Below are 13,941 nucleotides of genomic sequence, written 5' to 3' on the forward strand. Positions count from 1 at the left end.
GACTCCTAGCGGGGACCTCATAGGGCAGAGCCAGAACAGTGGTCAAAGGCAGACACCCAAGCTTTGGGTTCGCCCCCCCCCCCGCCCCCACCGCTTTCACCATTGAGCCACAAGGCTCCTTCCGGAGGGCTAGAAGCCCGGTCTCCCTGGCAACAGGGTTTTTGATGATTTTGGGTGGGGGAGGCTTGGGGCAGAGGAAACCGAGGGGGTCTGGAGCAGCCGCCCCCCTAAGCCGCTCCAAACACCGCTGCTGTCGAAAGGGGGGGTCGCGTGGAGGTTGGGTGTTGCGACACATCAGCAGCCAGCCCCAGGAGCACAAGAGAAGCTAGTTTGACTTGGAATGGAGAGGCAGGAGGGGTGTGGCCCAGGCCTGGGGCTCAGGGGTGACTAGCAGAGGGGACATGTGCCCCCCCCACGGGCCCCAGGGGGCCTGCAAGGACAGAGCCCTCAGCCAGAGGCAGCTGCTGGGGATGGGGGGCAGGGAGTGTGTGTCTGCAGGAAGCAGAGACACGGCACCATCCCCACCGCAGAGCGCGCTGCACGCGTGCCAACTGCGGGTCCTAAGGCAGGGGGTGAGGACACCAGGGTGACCAGAGGCAGCAGGGCCTGACAGCTGCCGTGCACCCCGCGGGGGAGGCGCCTCTTCTAGGCTCCCTTGCTCCAGTCGTCCAGACAAGCACTGCAGGACACACCTCCCAACCCTTCCTGTGACAACCCACCAGAGAAGGGGTGGGCAAGGAGGCTGGTGAGCTTGGGGAGGCCTGCTCTTCCTCTCTGGCTGGCCCTGCCCCCACTTGGGTCAGCATATTCTCCCTTGGGGTCTGGGGTCTCCAACCCCAGCAGTCTGCCACTGTCTTGCTTCCATCGCCTTGGACCTCCGGGCGCCCCCCGCCCCCCTCCAAACACCCCCACTCCCTTTCATGGTCTCTTTTCCCTCCCGGTCCCTTTCGGCGCAGATCCTGGTTGCCATGGAAACGCTGCAGCGAGGGCCAGGTGGTGGTTGGGGGCAGGGCGCGCGCGCGAGGCTGCCGCAGCCACCACCATTTCCCGTGCCAGGCACCGGCGAGGCGCAGGGGCACGGCAGGGCGCGTCCTGGGGGGGGTGGGGGACACTCGGGGACTCTCCGGGCCTCGGGCCTTCTCGCGGGCCCCCAGGAAGTTTGGGGTGGGGTGTGGCAGGCATGGAGAGTAGGAAGCAGCGCTGGGAGAGGGGTGTGTGTGTGTGTGTGTGTGTGTGCGCGCGCGCGCGCCCGTCGGGAATCTGGGGGCTTGGGTGGGATTCAGTGAAAGGTGGAAAGTCAAGGTGGCATCAAGGACGTGGAGAAGATTGGGACGGGGCAGGATGTGGGGTCCACTGAGGCAGGGATGTGGGAAGGACCAGCTGCGGAGCCAAGGAGATGTCAGCTGGGGATACCACCTGAGGGCCAGGACCCTGGAGTGAGGAGGAGACAGGCCCCGGGCCAGGCTGCAGACAGGGTGGCAGGAGGCCAGGCCAGGAACAGACTCGGAGGGGGCAGGGAGCCCGAGAGACAGAGCCAGAGATAGGAGAGAGATCGGAAAGAGACCTGGAAAACCGCAGCAAGGACCTAGGGGGGGAGAAGACGTCCACACGGGTCGCCAAGAGCCCAAAGTGATGGGTTTGGGGTTTGGGGGTGTTTTTCCCCTTTTGTGCTTGTTGTTTCGTGAACAAGTAGCACAACGTGCCAAGACAGAGAAAGACCGGCAGTGAGGGGCAAGCGCAGTGACCAGAGTTCCTATCCCCTCTGTTCTTTCCCCAGAGCCTCCTGCTCACTTCCAGCCCTCTCCACCCCCACCCCAAGCTGGATGTGGTTTCCATGGCAATCTGGCCAGGCCCCGAAAGGGGGGGTGAGGGGGACTGCAGAGGAAATTTTCCACCACAGCAAGAGGAGAGTGGGCAGGGCTTGAGGCAGGCGAAGCCAGCCCCTATAGAGTGGGGAGCCAGAGCCAGGGGTAGGGGCCCATGAGTCCCCAATCCCTCTGTAGCCCAGAGAAGGGTCCTCACCAACACCCCTCCACCCACTGCAAATTCGTTCTCCCTGATTTGGGCTATTGTGACCAGAAGGTGCTGGAGAGACTCAAAGGTCAAATATCCAAAGGTTAACTGCTGTCCACGGAGGGCGGGTGGTAGAGTAGCGTCCAGCACGGACACCAGGCCCCAGACATGCCTCTGGACTCGGTGCCCCGGCGGGTCGGGGTGGTGGGCTTCGGGCGCCTGGGTGAGTCTTCCACATCCTATTGGGTTTCCCCAGACCCAGTCCTCCCTCTCTCTCTTCATCCATGTCCCTAACTCCGACTCTCGCATGTCGCCCTGGTCTCTGCCCCCCACCCCACCACCACCACCCCACCCCCCCGCTCTGAGATCAGCCTCCTTTATCTCTCTCTGTCTCTGTCCTCCCCCTTCTGGATATGTGTGCCCTTCTCTGGGTCCCTGTACCCACCCACCGCCTGGGTCTCTGTTCTCATTGGGGGGCTGTTTTCTGAGTCTCCTCCTCCACCCTCTCTCTCTCCAAGTCTCTGTCTCTCTCTGGGTCCTCCCTTCCATCTCTGTCCTTCTCTCTCTGGGTCTCTGTCCCTCTCTCTCTGGGTCTGTTCGCTTCTGTCTACCTTTTCTGAGTCTGTCCATTCTGTTACACATGCACTCACACGCTTCTCTGTCCTCTGTAGCTTTGAGTCCCTGCCCCTCTCTCTGGGTCTCTGCCCCCGCCCCCCGGGTCTCTGTCCCCCTCTCTCTGAGACTGTCCCTCTCTTTCTGGGTCTGTCCCCCCTCTCTCTGGGTCTATACCCCCTCTCTCTGGGTTTCTGCTCCCCCTCTCTGGGTCTCTGTCCCCCTCTCTCTGAGACTCTGTCCCTGTCTCTCTGGGTCTGTCCCCCCTCTCTCTGGGTCTCTGCCCCCCTCTCAGACTCTAGCCCTTCCTTCCCCCTCACTCCAGGACAGTCCCTGGTCTCCCACCTCCTGACTCAGGGGCCAGAACTGGGGCTTGAACTTGTGTTTGTCTGGAATCGAGACATAGGACGAATGGCTGGGGCTGTGCCCCACTCCCTGCAGCTCCAGGACCTGACCGCCCTCGGGGAGAGGTCAGTGAGCTGGCTGGGACCCCCCCCCCACACCCCAGCAGAGCTCCTGAACCCCCCACCCCCACTCGGCTGCTGTGTGATCTCAGAGGAAACCCTCGCCCTCCCTGGGTCTCAGTCCACCCAAGTGTGGGAGGGGATGGGGCAGCCCTCCCCCCAAGCCCTTCCTCAACTCTCCCCTCCTCCAGGCACCCTGATGTGGTGGTGGAAGTGGCCCACCCCAAAATAATCCATGATTCTGGGGCACACATCCTGCACCATGCCAACCTGCTGGTGAGCCAGCCCCCATCGGTGCCCCTCTTGCCACCTCCTGGACCCTACCCCGGGGGAGCCAGCTCTCACCTCAGCCTCTTCCTGCTCACGCGCCCCACCCCCGCGCCTCCAGGTGGGGTCTCCCTCAGCCTTGGCTGATCAGGACACTGAGCAAAAGCTCCGTGAAGCCTCCCACCGCTGGGGCCATGCTGTGTTTGTCGCCCGAGGGGCCCTGTGGGGATCGGAGGACATCGCCAGACTGGATGCAGCAGGGGGGCTTCAGGTGAAGGCTCTCTGGGAGCTGGGAGTGGAGGTGAGGAGGCGGACTTCATCCAGACCCTGCCTCGTGATCATGCCTCTGGTTTCCAGAGCCTCCGGGTCACCATGGCCACGCACCCCGATGGCTTCCGTCTGGAGGGGGCCCTGGCTGCAGCCGCCAAGACGCCCGGGCTCCGCACGGTGCTCTACGAGGGTCCTGTCCGAGGCCTGTGCCCCTGGGCCCCCAGAAACTCCAACACCATGGCGGCCGCCGCCCTGGCTGCCCCCAGCCTGGGCTTCGACGGAGTCATCGGGGTGCTGGTGGCCGATCTCAGGTGAGCCCAGCCCAGGGGGAGGTGGGGAGCAAGGACCAGGCCAATCGGAGTCACCACCCTGCCTGCCCCAGCCTCCCGGACGTGCACGTGGTGGATGTCGAGCTGAGCGGACCCCCGGGCCCCTCGGGCCGCAGCTTCACCTTGCGCACCCATCGAGAGAACCCCGCCCAGCCAGGCGCTGTCACCGGTTCGGCCACAGTTACCGCCTTCTGGCGCAGCCTCCTAGGTGCGCCCGGACCCTCCCCCTGATCCGGGCCCCTCCCCCGGGCCCTGCAAGCCGCAGCTCCTCAAGGCTTCCAGGCCTGCATTCGGATTCCGTCCATTGGTGGGCCTGTGTCTGAGGTCCTGACAGGGTCGCTGTCTCCCTACACGTCTTTCAAGGCTTGTATGTGGCTCTTTGTCCGGACCTGGGTCGCTGCCCTCTCTCTGGTTCTCCATCTCTCCCTTCTGGGATGTCACCATCCATTGTGGGTACCTGCTCTCCTCTCTCTAGGGCTCTGTCCAGCCTCTCTCGGTGTCTCTGTCCCCTCGCTCTCTGTGTCTCTGTGTTATGAGCGGCAGGATCAATAATTACTTACCGCTCTTTGACATTTTGGGATGCTCCGTTTATTCACTGCAAACACACCTCAAACAATCTAACAATCCTAATGTTAACTCAAACTATAATATCATTTCAAACAAATATCAGGAACAGGGGCAACACGCTACATTATTATTTTTGGAGAGAGCAGGAGTGGATGTCTCCTTGGTTCCTAGCTCTCTGAAAAGTCAGGGTCTCTACCCGGGTTTATGTAGGCACTTCCCCTGGCGTCTTGACGTCATTTTGGTTTTATCTGGGTCCTCCAGACTTTGTGGGGTGGTTCTTCAGGCCACCTGTTGGCGCTTGGCAGTGGCTCAACTTTTCAGCTGGGCCTACATGTCACTTTTTATTTCTTCTCCAAAATGGAGTTTGTGTATTTGATTCTTGTAAGGTAGGTCTTGCAAGGAAGTTCTATAATGCTCTTATCACTCTGTCCCCCCTCTCTCTGGGTCTCTGGCCTCTTTACGGATCTGTCCCTCATCCTCGGGCTCTCTGTCCCCTCTCTCTGGGATTTTCTCTCAGTCTCGCCCTGCCCCCCCACCCCCATTTAGGTTTCCTATTCTTCTGACTCAGTCTTAATTTTATCTGCCCCTTGCAGGCTGCTGTCAGCTCCCCTCCAAACCGGGCATCTATCTCTGCTGAGAAGCCGTCTCCCTCCCGAGAAAGAACGACCTCGTGCCATTTACATCCCCCAGCACTGCCCCATGCCTGCCCTGGCCTCAGTTTCCCTGGATTTCCCTCCCCTCCCGCTTTCAGTAAAACTTGGAGGCCCCTCCCCCTGGTGGCGCTTGTTTCTGTGACGTCACGTTGCCCCTGCATCCTGTTCATGACGTCTCGCGAGAGGCGGGTACACTGTTATCGCGAGAGCTTACATACTACAATGCCCAGAAGCCTCTGAGCAGATGAGGACGCGGTAGTACGCAAGGTGGCGGGCCTCTACCAGGTGTATTTCCGGGTTCACCGCCGAGGCTGACGGGAGTTGTAGATTCGCGTCTTCTTGAAGCGAATGGACGTTTAGTACGGATCCAGCGCTTCCGCGGGAGCCGCCGGGAATCGTAGTCCAGCACGCAGAGGCTGCCGGGAACTGCAGTCCGTCCCGCCTGCCCAGTCAGCGTCGCGCTGCCAGCCCCACAATCGGAACTCAGAGCTGCCGCCCAGGGGGATGCGGGAACCCCTGGTTCCGGGGACCAGAGAGACAGGAGGGGTGAGCCTCGTTGCCAAGCAACGGGCCAGCGCCGCGGTTGGGGTACGGGTCAGAGAACGGGATTCTATTGCCCGGTGTCCGGGGAAGGGGCCTGGTTGCCAGGTGATACGAGGAGTAGACCCTGTTGCTTAGTGACTGGAGAGTGGGCCCTGCGGCCACGTGACTGGAGAGGTCCTTGTTAGTGATAGGGGAAGGGGTAAGTCTTCTGTTGCTAAGCGACATGAGGAGACCCTGTTACCTAGAGACAGGGCAGGAGCATTCCTCTATTGCTTGGTCACCAGAAGAGACTTTGTTATCTAGTGGGGGAGGGGTAGAGGTCCTATGTTGCTAGGCAACTAGGTAAGGGTGAGGTCCCTCTGTTGCTAGGTTACCTGCATAGAAACCCTTTTACTTAGGGTGTGGGAAGGGGGGGGTCTCCCCGTTGCTAGGTAACCAAGGAGTGGTCATGTTACCTGGGGAGAAGGGGTTCCTAGGTTGCTAGGTGACCAGCATAGGGACCCTTTTACTTATAGGATGTATATGAGTGTGTGTGTGGGGGGGGTATCTTTGTTGCTAGGTGACACTTTTACTATGGAATATGGGGAGTGGCCGCTCTATTGTCAAGAGAGCTTTAGGACCTTGTGTTTAGGGGCAGGGGATTGAGGGACCTGTTGCCCCGCCCCCCAGGCTACCCCAAATCCCCATTTCCATGGCAGTACCCCAAAGGGCCTGCAGGGAGGCTGTGCTTCAAGACTCTGAGCCTCCAAACCCGGAGCCCCTGAGCACTGCTCCCCAACCCCTGCAGGTGCCCACAACGGCATGTCCCAGGCCCCAGGAGCTCAGCCGAGCCCACCCTGCGTGTACCACGAGCGGCAACGCCTGGAGCTGTGCGCCGTCCACGCCCTCAACAACGTCCTGCAGCAGCCGCACTTCAGCCAGGAGGCCGCCGACGAGATCTGCAAGAGGTGACCGCCACGTGGGGACACAGGGCCTCCCAGGGAGGCAGGGCACAGCCTGCAGAAGATGGCCCAGCCCTTCTCCTATCTGGACCCCCTCCTCGCTGGGCTTGCCGCTTCCTGTCCATCCTGTACCTGGCCCCGCCCTCCCCTGCTCACTTCCCTCTTGTGGCTCCCTGGTACCCCGGAGGCAAAGCCCAAGCCCTTCAACCTGACACCAGTCCCCGCAGCTTCATCTCTCAGCTTGCCCCTCAACCCTAACTGCCAAGTCTTTGTACTACAACAGAAAGACCAAAAGGGTGTGGCTTTGTGGAACTGAAATGTATTTTCTCACAATTGAGGCCAGAAGTCCAAATTCAGGTTACTGGCCCTAGGACACTTACTCACTAGCGCTCTCTGGGTCGGTGCTGGGCTGGTGGAGGGTCCTAGTCTCTTCTTGGCTTCTTCTCCTCCCCTGGTTACCAAGAGGTCCCTTGACCTGTCCTCATCTTGGGTGCTAGCTCCTCTGCCCTGGCTCAGGAAGGTGCCTTGATGACGCCATGGGTTAGGCATAGGACTGCTCCCTGGCAAGTGGGCGGTTCGACCCCACCAACCGCTCTGCGGGTGCCAGATGAGGCTTTCTGCTTGCGTGAAGGTTTGTAGCCGCGGAGACTCTGTCCTGGGTCACCGTGAGTCAGAATCGACTGTGCCTGCGTGGTCTCGTTAGAGTGTTGAATTCAGATAGCTCCTGCCTCACGGACAGAACAAAAACCACCTCCACGAAAACAAGCCCACTCCCCTCCCTTCTGACTCGTAGCGTCCCTCCAGGACGTTGTACAATAGAACTGTACCAGGGAGGCCAACATTTTGGGGGAAGTAGATCTTCTCAACTGCAAATCAGCTGATGGGTTTGAACCACCGATGTTTTCACCTCGGTATCACCAGGGCTGCTTTGTGGCAGGCAGTGGGCCGCTGTCTCACGTTGTGCCCTCCTGGCCGGTTCCTGCCGCCCCCTGGGGTCTCAGAGCACAACTGTTACAGTGCTTTCCAGCAGCTGGTGTCAAACCACCTGCCTTTCAGAAAACGGTGGACCGTTTCACCACCGCTGCACCATCCCAGAGCCACCTTTCAGCGGCCTAGGACACGGCACACGCACCCAGCTCCTTATAGCCACGAGGTCAGCCAGTTCGAAACCACCAGCAGCCACTCTGTGGGAGAAAAGAGGAGGCTTTCTTCTCCCGTAAAGAGTTAACAGCCTTGGAAACCCACAGGGAGTGGGGGGCGGGGTGGGGTGGTGGTGGTGGCAACATTTCATTTCTACCCTGCCCTCTCGGGTCTGTTTGAGTCAGAAGCCACTCAAGGGAAGTGACACAAGTGGTTTGAGTTGGATCCTTATCACCCTCTGGGCTCCTCCCTTCCCCTGCCCCCCCTGCCCCCAGCTGGGGCCCTACCGCCTGGAAGCATGCCCCAGCCTTCTCCCCATCTGTCCCCACTGAGCTCTCTCTCCGAGGCTCCCCAGCCCAGGCTGGCCCAGCCCCTGGTTCCTCTTGAGAGGACCCGGCGATGGCCTCTTTGACATCAGGGCTCGATCAGCTCTCTACGGGAAGCCTAGTGGCAAGCACTGTGAACCCTGCGCCCAGCCACTAATGGGCAGGCCATGCTGTTCCACCCCACCAGCCGCTCCGGCAGTAAAGACACCTGGGAGGAACCCCCAGTGCCTGCGTTGAGTCGTCTTCCCTGGCGGGTGTGTGGGCGCTTCTGTTCAGGGTGGCAGTTTGTGGGGCCAGGTGTGGAGAGACAGCTGGCCTCCGATAGCCCAGGGAAGGCCTTCGAGGGGACACACCAAGAAACCACGGCCCTCTTCCCTGCGCAACCCCTTCCCTGCCCTGCCCGCCCAGGCCCCACTGGAGAACAGAGGGTCTCTTGTTCAGAGACCCGGAGGCCCAGAGACAAGTGGCCACGGGAGGGTGGGAGGGAGAGAGGACAGCTGGAGGGAAGGCCAAGAGGCCAGAACATAAGCCACGGAATTGGGGGACAGGTGGCTGGGAGAGGGGTAGGGCTGAGGCTAGGAGGTGAAGGAGGGGGTGGGGCGGGCTCCAGACTTGGCAGGGGCTCTAATGAGGGACAGGGAAGCCAGGGGTGGGGAGCTGTGAGCAGAGAGGCAGGGCCAGCTCCGAATGTAGAAAGCCCCTGGCCTGGGGGCCGTCATGCAGAAATAGAGGGGCGGGAGGAGGCTGGGGGCAGGGTTCCAATTTAAAAACAACGCACAAGCCAAACAGAGGGCCCATGTAGTCCATCTGACCCCGTGGACAGGTAAGCCCCTCAGGGGCTGTCAGCTCCAAGGCTTTCAAACCGTACCAGACTCGCTGCCGTCAATGGGGGACTCCCACTCACGACGAGGACCACACAGGCCAGAGCAGAAAGCCTCATAGCGGCTGGTGGTGTCGAACTGCTGACCTGTGGTTAGCAGCCTCCCCTGACACCCAAACCCCCAACTCATAACCCACTCCACCACCAGGCCTCCTGAGGTGCAGATGGGGCCTAAGCTTTGGAGACATGGCCGGGAAAGCTACCCGGCAAGAGGGACAGGCAGGGCTGGCGGGTGGTGGGGACTGAAGAGAGGAGACAGTCACAAGTTTGGGGTGGCGCGCCTGCTTTGCAGGGAGGGTGAGCCCCCATCCACTCTAGCTCTGACCGCTGCCCCCACCCCACCCCTAACCAGGTTGGCACCAGACTCCCGGCTGAACCCCCACCGCAGCCTCCTGGGCACCGGCAACTATGACGTCAACGTGATCATGGCTGCCCTGCAGGGGCTGGGCTTGGCCGCAGTGTGGTGGGACCGCAGGAGGTAGGAGGCCAGGTGCTGTGGGCTGGGCATAGAGGGGGGCCCCCTCCTAAACATGGGAGGAAGCCTGGAAGAGGGGGGTTGCTGGGGAGGCCTTGGGTGCCAGAGACAGACACCAAGAGAGGGTGACTTTCACAGAAATTTTATTTTCTCCCAGTTTGGGAGGCTGGGAGATGGAATTCAGGGCAGAGGCTCTAGGGGAAAGCTTTCCCTCTCCGTTGGCTCTGAGGGCAGGCCCTCGCCTCTTTGAGCTCCTTCTGCGCCTTGTGCTTCTGTAAGAGATCAACTGGACACCCCACGTGACTCCTGTCTCGCCGACTCCCGAACGGGAATAGAAGCACAGGCAGAGCCAACCCTGTAGAGAGAGGACAGCTGCCCCGAGGAGCTCCGGAGGCTCCCCTATGGAAGCAGACCGCCGCCTTCTGAAAATGGCCTTGTGGAGGCACCTGACCTCCCCTGACCCCTGCGAGGGAATCGCAACCCACCCGAGTATGCTCCTCATGAGTCGGGGAGGTCAGATAGGCCTCCTCCCCCACCTGTTGACCAGTTCCTAGGACATCATCTGCCCTCCCCGTGGCACTCTCCACCGCTCTGCTGGGTTGGAAAAAGCTGTGGCAGGCCGGGTGGACCAGAGAAACAAATTCCTAGACACTCCTATGTGCATAAGAAAGAACTTTCTATACAAGAGCAGTTGAATATTGAGAGAACAGCCCAGTCCAGATCAAGTCCATAAGTCCGATATTAGCCCATCTGTCCGATACCAGTCTGTAAATTCCTCTTCAGACTCATGAAACACATGCAATGACACCGAGTGCAGGAAGATCACAGGTCAGTGGGTGGGAAGTCGTGCTTCTAGTGGTGTAAGCATCTCAGCGCCGGCAGGGGTCTCCACGTGGATTCTCCAGCTCTGGGCACTAGCGTAGTTCCATGTGTCTTGTCAGCTGCAATGTCTCCGAAGGAACGAGCAGAGAGAGCGAGTATCTTCCACCTCCTGGAGAGGAAGACAGGATTTCCCAGAATCCTCAGCAGAAGACAGCCCACACAGAGGCCTCATTGGCTATGACCTGATTGACAGGCTAGACTCCACCCCTTCACTCTTAATGCTCAAATTGACAGCAGATTATGTAACTACCACAAATACATTGCCATAGCTCCACAGAACTCACAGACAATGCTCACTGTTGGACTTGTTTAGAGAACTAACAGGTTACAATTCGGGATCAGAAGCGATGCAGAATGCAGTTCTATCAGGACAGCCTCTTCTTGGCCATGCCTTGAGATCTCTCTCTCTCTCTCCCCCTTGGGTCCCTGGGGCTTCTCCACCGGCTCGCCTCTACCCTCTCTGGGTGAGTGCTCCAAAGCGTTCTGATTCTTCCGATAAGTGCCCAGGGACGTCCTTCTCTTCCACCTGCTGGGACGCACTCAGCCTTCTTGCTCTGTGGGCCGTCTCGTGCTGGTCTCCTGGTTCTGCTGCCGCTGCTGCTCCCTGTCTCTCTCTGACTCCATGTTACAGCACCACCACCTCCACCCCACCCCCCACCCCCAGCCTTCTGGGTCTGTGAGGTTCTCAGTACAGAGACCCCAGGCCCATAGATCATGCTGGGCTCCTGTCTCTTCTCGGTGGTGGTCTGGTCCTCCTTTTCCACCACGAGGACGACTCCTTTGAAGCCTAGCTTTGCCGTCCACAAAACCGACCACCGTCTCGCTCGTGAAGTTCCCCTCCCCCTTATCTGCATCATTCGCAAGCTGCCCAATCCGTCCGTCCCCTCCTCGGTGGACCACAGATATGCCTTGCTTTGCTTAGCCCCACCTCCTCTGGTGGTAGGAATTGCCCGCTATCAGAATGCAGTCTGTAATGAAAGCACAGGCGGCTGGTAGAGGGTGAGGAGCCAGTTAGGCGGGCAGACGGACCGGCGGGCAGAGAGGAAGGGAGGAGGGGTGGCTAGCCGGTGAATGGGGTGAGTTCATGAGTAATGGACAGACAGATGAATCGGTGACTGCACAGATGGGTGATGGGTGGTTGCCTGGCAGGTGGTGGGTATGGAAAGGTACCAGGTGCTTGAACCGTAGGACGAGAGGAGACGTGAGTGTGAATGGGCAGTTGAGTGACTTCAGGGACAAACGGTTGGTAAGTAAACCCACGGCCACTGGAGTAGGTCCAGACTCGTGACCATACAGAACAGGGGAGCACTGCGCTGAAGGGTCCCCATGCCAGTGCATCTTCCCTAGAAGCAGCCTGGCGCATCTTCAAGCGTCTGGGCAGGTACAAACCACCCATCTCCTGAATCACCACTGAGCTCGCAAGTCATTCTGCCATCAGGGCCCATTGGTTGATAGGTAGTGGGTAACAAATTGGAGACAGGACTTAGATGCATGGGTGGTGGGTCGTGGATAGATTAATGGCGGGTGGGTAAAGAGCGGGTCATGGGTTGGTGGACACGCTGTGGCGTTGGTGACTTCGTGGGTGAGTGTTTGGATGGGTAGATGGGTGTGTGGGGGCGTGGATGAATAGTTAGAGAAGAATGGGTGGGAGATGGGTAGTTGGATAGTGGATGGCTGCTAGGTGATTGATGGGAAGTTTGAACTGGTGGGTGGGTGTGGAGTTGCAGACAAATGGATGGATGGTGGGCAGCTAATGTGTTTGGATGAGGACTTAGGTTAATGGGGGTAAGTTGTTGAGTAGACAATTGGGTGGAGGGTTTGGCCAGGTGGATGGTGGATGGGTGGATGACAGTTGGATGGGTGGAGGGTTTGGCCAGGTGGATAGTGGATGGGTGGATGACAGTTGGCTGGCTGGATAGGTGGAAGGTTTGGGGCTGGGTGGATGATAGATGGGTGGAAGGTTGGTTGGGTGGATAAATGGGAAAATGTAAGAAACAAAGTGTGGGTTCATTAAAGAAAGACCTCGGTGGGTGTAGGAGGCCACCCCTCCCACTTCCACCTGGACCCCACACCCACAGTAACGTTTGGCCAGTGGGAACACGTTGGGGACTCCTGTCTCCTGCCCTCCCTACAGGCCCCTGTCCCAGCTGGCCCTACACCAGGTGCTGGGGCTGATCCTGAACCTGCCCTCACCCGTGTCACTGGGGCTGCTGTCCCTGCCGCTGCGCCGCCGGCACTGGGTGGCCCTGCGCCAGGTGGGTGGCGTCTACTACAACCTGGACTCCAAGCTGCGGGTGCCCGAGGCCCTGGGGGATGAGGATGGTGTCAGGTAAGCCAGAGCATGGCGAGGCCAAGGGTGGTCTCAGCACCCCCGCCCCACCCCCTGTGCCTCAGTCTCCCGCCCCCCTCCTTTCCACGCAGGGCTTTCCTGGCGGCCGCTCTGGCTCAGGGCCTGTGTGAGGTACTGCTGGTGGTGACCATGGAGGTGGAAGAGAAGGGCTGCTGGCTGCGGACGGACTGACGCCCCAGAGGTGCCTGGCCCCGAGTCTGCCGCTGCCCGCCTGCCCTGTGCCAGGAAGGGCCAGGAGCCCACGGAGGCCAGCCCTCCTTTCCCGTGTCATCCCCAACCCCCCATGCCGCTGCTGCCTCCATAAACCTGCTACTTTGCTCCCGGCCTGCCTGTGTCTTAACTCCCGGTTAGCGGACCGGCCAGCACTCCTTCCAGAATGCCTGGGAAACCCCGTGGGGCAGCTCTGTCCATCACAGGGGGCCCCTGCATGATGGAGTCAACCGAGGATGTAAGATGGTGGGGGCCAGTGACATCTGGGGCATTCGTCACCCCCCCCACACACACATACATGCACACCCATACACGCACACACACATACTCCCACACATACCATACATATACACACACTCGTACTTACCATACACACATATACACACTATACATATACACACACTCATACATACACTCTCATACCATACACACATATACACACACACCATACACATACACACTCGTACATACACAGTCTTACACACACACATATACACACTCATACATACACACTCACTCATACCATACACACATATACACACTCTTACACACATACCATACATATATACACACTCGTACATACACACATACACCCGCATACATATACTTTTACACACCATACACATTATACACACTCTTACACACACACCATACATATATACACACTCGTACATACAGTCCTACACACACACATATACACACAGATGCCGTCAGGGGAGCCAGCCCCTAACAAATCATCACAGGCCCAGCAGGTGCAATTGTACAGCAATAAGTAAAGATTACAGTAAAGCCATAGAGAGCATGAGAGAGAGAAGAGAGTGAAATGAAGGCGTCAAACACATTTCATGGTAGCATGCTCCCCTCAGCCCCGGTTGGTTGTCCATGTGAGGATGGGGAAGGTGGGAATGGCAGGGGGGAAAGAGATTTATGTCTACCCCAGGCTTATATATCTCTTGGGGGCATGTAAGCCCCCTAATTTCAGGTAAAGACCTACGTCACAGGAAGGGGTTGTGCTGTGG

General features: G+C 59.2%; 2 protein-coding genes across 3 annotated transcripts; both read left to right on the plus strand.

Moving 5' to 3' along the window:
- The first annotated feature begins 2,121 nt into the window (after positions 1-2,121).
- On the plus strand, positions 2,122-5,247 carry ASPDH (aspartate dehydrogenase domain containing). Its single transcript, XM_075537697.1, has 7 exons — positions 2,122-2,236; positions 2,951-3,095; positions 3,281-3,365; positions 3,478-3,627; positions 3,714-3,937; positions 4,009-4,163; positions 5,116-5,247. The coding sequence occupies exons 1-7, from the start codon at positions 2,182-2,184 to the stop codon at positions 5,157-5,159; spliced, it is 858 nt and encodes a 285-aa protein (XP_075393812.1). The 5' UTR covers positions 2,122-2,181; the 3' UTR covers positions 5,160-5,247.
- Positions 5,248-5,571: 324 nt separating this feature from the next.
- JOSD2 (Josephin domain containing 2) lies at positions 5,572-13,055 on the plus strand. Of its 2 annotated transcripts, none has more exons than XM_075537072.1 (5): positions 5,572-5,721; positions 6,506-6,665; positions 9,358-9,483; positions 12,497-12,691; positions 12,784-13,054. In XM_075537072.1, exons 2-5 carry the CDS (start codon positions 6,520-6,522, stop codon positions 12,881-12,883), a joined length of 567 nt encoding a protein of 188 aa, XP_075393187.1. In that variant the 5' UTR covers positions 5,572-5,721; positions 6,506-6,519; the 3' UTR covers positions 12,884-13,054. The 2 variants fall into 2 exon arrangements, with proteins under 2 accessions (XP_075393187.1, XP_075393188.1); XM_075537073.1 differs by having other exon boundaries at positions 5,606-5,763; positions 12,784-13,055.
- The last annotated feature ends 886 nt before the right edge of the window (positions 13,056-13,941 follow it).

The sequence above is a fragment of the Tenrec ecaudatus genome, chromosome 18 (assembly GCF_050624435.1).
Source record: "Tenrec ecaudatus isolate mTenEca1 chromosome 18, mTenEca1.hap1, whole genome shotgun sequence".
Lineage (NCBI taxonomy): Eukaryota > Metazoa > Chordata > Mammalia > Afrosoricida > Tenrecidae > Tenrec > Tenrec ecaudatus.

What these genes read in the sequence shown, in the direction of transcription:
- ASPDH (XM_075537697.1), top strand. Translation starts at nt 2,182, where the DNA reads ATGCCTCTGGACTCGGTGCCCCGGCGGGTCGGGGTGGTGGGCTTCGGG. An exon ending in TGCACCATGCCAACCTGCTG is followed by an intron (nt 3,366 to 3,477) that starts GTGAGCCAGCCC and finishes CCGCGCCTCCAG; the next exon opens with GTGGGGTCTCCCTCAGCCTT. An exon ending in ATGCAGCAGGGGGGCTTCAG is followed by an intron (nt 3,628 to 3,713) that starts GTGAAGGCTCTC and finishes TCTGGTTTCCAG; the next exon opens with AGCCTCCGGGTCACCATGGC.
- JOSD2 (XM_075537072.1), top strand. Translation starts at nt 6,520, where the DNA reads ATGTCCCAGGCCCCAGGAGCTCAGCCGAGCCCACCCTGCGTGTACCAC. An exon ending in GCCGACGAGATCTGCAAGAG is followed by an intron (nt 6,666 to 9,357) that starts GTGACCGCCACG and finishes ACCCCTAACCAG; the next exon opens with GTTGGCACCAGACTCCCGGC. An exon ending in GGGGATGAGGATGGTGTCAG is followed by an intron (nt 12,692 to 12,783) that starts GTAAGCCAGAGC and finishes CTTTCCACGCAG; the next exon opens with GGCTTTCCTGGCGGCCGCTC.